The 3,714-nt window shown below is 57.7% G+C and overlaps 1 protein-coding gene across 2 annotated transcripts in view; it reads left to right on the top strand.

Annotated features, from left to right (window-relative positions):
* LRP5 (low density lipoprotein receptor-related protein 5) overlaps positions 1-3,714 on the top strand; it is a 105,172-nt gene that overhangs the window by 44,466 nt on the left and 56,992 nt on the right. Inside the window, exon 6 of one of the 2 annotated variants that reach the window (XM_011942321.1) lies at positions 1,954-2,125. The exons of the other annotated variant lie outside the window; for it this stretch is intronic. Coding sequence (XP_011797711.1) covers positions 1,954-2,125 — 172 coding nt within the window. The remainder of the gene's footprint in view (positions 1-1,953; positions 2,126-3,714) is intronic. 2 annotated transcript variants of the gene reach the window in all.

Raw genomic sequence — 3,714 nt, 5'->3', positions numbered from 1 at the left:
CAGTCTTTTCATTCAGCAGGGGTAGGTACAGTTGTACAGTTGAGGACACTGAAGCCCAGAGAGGCTCAGGGACTTGCCCAGGGTCACACAGCAGGAGGTGGCAGGTGTGGGGCTGGGCCTGGCAGCGTGACTCTAGCTTTGCAGCACGGAAGTCTGTGAAAGCAGAGAGCTTGTCGGTCGGTAGGGGAGGCTTTCTGAGACCCGCCCCAGCGGCTCAAAGGGTAGTAGCCAGGAGCCTTCCTGGGGGCTCATAACCCGGAACACTGAATGGGAAACCCTGATGGGGGAGACGCACTGGAGCTGGGGGTGCCGATGGGACGTCCCAGAGGAGCTGGGAGGTCAGTAGCAGTGCTTCCTTCCATGGAGCACTTAGTGGGAGCCAGGTTTGTTTCCAGGCTCATGGCCCTGGGACCTGAAGCTCAGAAGGTGAAGGAACTTGCCCAGGGTGCCTGGCGGGCAGTGGCGGGCAGAGGATTTGCGGGCTGTGGAGCCTGTTCTCATGGCCCGGCCCTGGGGGTTGCGAGCGTGCTGGCCAGGGAGCTTTTCCTGCAAGTGGACTGGTGTCTAGAAGCCAGCGTGTCAGGCAGCAGGCAGCGGCAGCACAGCAGGCAGCGGGCAGGGCTCGAGCAGCCCTCTGTGGACCCTGGGGCACGGCAGCATGTGGGCGAGGGCTGCTCCATGTCAGTGGCTGAAGGGCTGGGTTGTGTCCCGACGAGGGCGAATGAGGGTAGGAAGTGGGGCTCCCTGGGGCTTTAGCAGGAGGAGGCACAAAAACTAGTTGCCAGCCACAGTGAAGGGAACCTGGCCCTGAGGTCAGGAGCTTGGTCGGGTCACTGCCTCCATGGGCCTCGGTGTCCTCATCTGTGAAAGAGGAAGGGATGGGGGAGCCGATTGCAAGGTCCCTCCTAGCCCTGGTTTCATGAGACTGAAGATCCCAGGGAAATGGGCTTGGCAGTCTGACGTGTGAGGTTGTGGGGTCCAGGGAGAGGCACCGAGCTGGAAACAGGAGGCAGAGGGGCTGGCCGGCTGCGTCAGCCAGCCAAAGCAGAGGCTGTGACCCGGGGCCCCAGAATCTCCACCCCTGAGCTGCCACCCCAGGATCTGGGTTCCCTCCTTGGGGGGCCCCAGGGAACAAGTCACCTGTCCGTTGCACAGGGGAGCCCTTCAGCTATGTGCAGAAGGTTCCGCTCTGCCCCTTCCTCCTCTGGGTGCTCAGCTCCTCCAGCCCACCAGTCAGACGTGAGGCTGTCCCGGACCCTGGGCAAGGTCGTTTCTGTCCACTGACCTTTGGAATGGGAGATGAGCTCCTGACTCCTGAGAGTCCAAGGGCTGGTGCGGTGAAACCCGCGCAGGGTGGCAGTGGGCATCCCTGTCCCAGGGGACCCTCCAGGGGCTCTGATCACTGGACTTGCCCCTGGCACGCTCAGTCCTCCAGCACTTACTGACACCAGCATCCACCAACACCAACATTTCCAAACACCAGCATTGACCAACACTGACATTTACCGACACCAACATTTACCAACGCCAGCATCTACCAACACACTTATCAATGCTGACATTTACCGACACATTTACTGACACCGACATCTACCGACACCGACATCTACGACACCATTTACTGACACCGATATTTACCGACACCGACAGTTACCAACGCCAAATTTCCCAGCGCCGACATTTACTGACACCAGCATTTACCGACACTCACGTTTACCAACACCTACATCCACTGACACCATTTATCAACACCGACATTTACCGACACCAAATTTCCCAGCGCCGACATCCGACATTTACCGACGCAGACATTTACCAATGCCGATGTTTACTGACACCAACATTTAGCCATGTGATGGGGACCAACTCGGGGACAGGCCTTGCCCTTGGCACTGGGGATGCCGCAGAGACCAGACGGACGCATGGAGTCATGGACTTCCGCTTCTTTTCCAGCCTCATGTACTGGACAGACTGGGGAGAGAACCCTAAAATCGAGTGTGCCAATCTGGACGGGCAGGAGCGGCGTGTGCTGGTCAATGCCTCCCTCGGGTGGCCCAACGGCCTGGCCCTGGACCTGCAGGAGGGGAAGCTCTACTGGGGAGACGCCAAGACAGACAAGATCGAGGTGAGGCTCCCGTGGACGTGTTTGATCCGGGAGGCCTGGCCCTGCCCGGCTGTCTCTGGGCTCCCGAGAGGCCAGGTCCGGCCACCCCCTGCAGCCAGACATATGTATTGGCGAGGCACTGATGGGTGCCTGTGCTCTGCTATTTGGCCAGATGGAATGTTTGAAAAAATAGTTACAGTGCTTTCTGACAAAAACGCCTTGAGAGGGTAGCACTACACAATGTCCTGTGGTTACGTTAAGATGTTACCATTGGGCTGGGCGCCTGTAGTCACAGCTACTTGGAGACTGAGGTGGGAGGATCGCTGGAGCCCAGGAGTTTGAGGCCAGCCCGGGCAAAGGGGACACAGGAATCCTCTGCACTGCTTTTGCCACTTAGTGTGAGCCTTACACTATTTCACAGTACAAAATTAAGACAAAAAAATTAATCACATGTCTACCACCCCACTGAAGACATAAAACATGGGTGTTGTTGAAGCCAGAGGCAGCCGCTGGCCTTAGTTTGGTGATTCGTTCCCAAGCGGTTGAAGACAGTTTTGTTCTTCCGTGGGTGTCGGTTGTCCCTGCGCTGGGTGCGGCCCCGCCCTGCCGCTGTGGTCGGGTTTCAGTGGCCTTGTCCAGTGGGCGTGCTTTGGCAGCTTGCTTTTTGCTCACCTGTGGAGCCTTTATTGAGCTTTTGTGTTTGTTTTGTTTTGTTTGTTTGTTTTTGTTGTTTTATTGTTGTTGTTGCCCAGGCTGGAGTGCAATGGCACGATCTCGGCTCACTGCAACCTCCGCCTTCCGGGTTCTAGTGATTCTCCTGCCTCAGCCTCCTAAGTAGCTGGGATTACAGGCGCCCGCCACCACGCCTGGCTAATTTCTGTATTTTTAGTAGAGACAGGGTTTCACCGTGTTGGCCAGGCTGGTCTCGAACTCCTGGCCTCAAGTGATCCACCCGCCTCGCCCTCCCAAGTGCTGGGATGACAGGCGTGAGCCACCGTGCCCGGCCTCTGTTGAGCATTTTTTTGAGGTGCTCTCGGTGCCAGTGATATGTTAGTTACATGTGTCCCTATCACACCATTGTCATCCATTGAGGTGACATTGCTGTCTCTCCTCGGGGTGGACGCCTCCCTTTGTTTCCAGCAACTTCTGAAGGATTTTCCTGAGCCACATCAGTCCTTGTTGACATCACCATCGGGGTCACCTCTGCTCTCCTCAGGGCTCCCAGGGGAGGCCTGAACCAGGCAGCTTGCAGGGCAGGGCGGGATGGAGAACACGAGTGTGTGTCTGTGTTGCGGGATTTCAGACCCTGCTTCTTAGCGGGAGGAGCATCAGCACCCTCAGGGTGGGGAACCCAGGGATGGGGGAGGCTGAGTGGACACCCCTCCCATGAAAACCCTAGAAGCTGCAGGTGTGGCCTGCTGGATGGAGCTCCTTGTAAATATTTTGTTTTTGGCAAGGCCCGTGTTTCCAGGCTGCTGAAGATGATTTGCCTTCACTCATCCCCTCTACCTGTGGGAGCAGGTCAGGGACTCGCGTGTCTGTGGCACACCGGGCCCGTGACCGGCGCTGTTCCGTGCACTGTCTGTGGCACACCGGGCCCGTGACCGGCG

The sequence above is a fragment of the Colobus angolensis genome, unplaced genomic scaffold (genome assembly GCF_000951035.1).
Source record: "Colobus angolensis palliatus isolate OR3802 unplaced genomic scaffold, Cang.pa_1.0 Scaffold21, whole genome shotgun sequence".
NCBI lineage: Eukaryota > Metazoa > Chordata > Mammalia > Primates > Cercopithecidae > Colobus > Colobus angolensis.
Note: the sequence above shows the minus strand (reverse complement) of the source record. Positions and strands in the feature narration are given on the sequence as shown.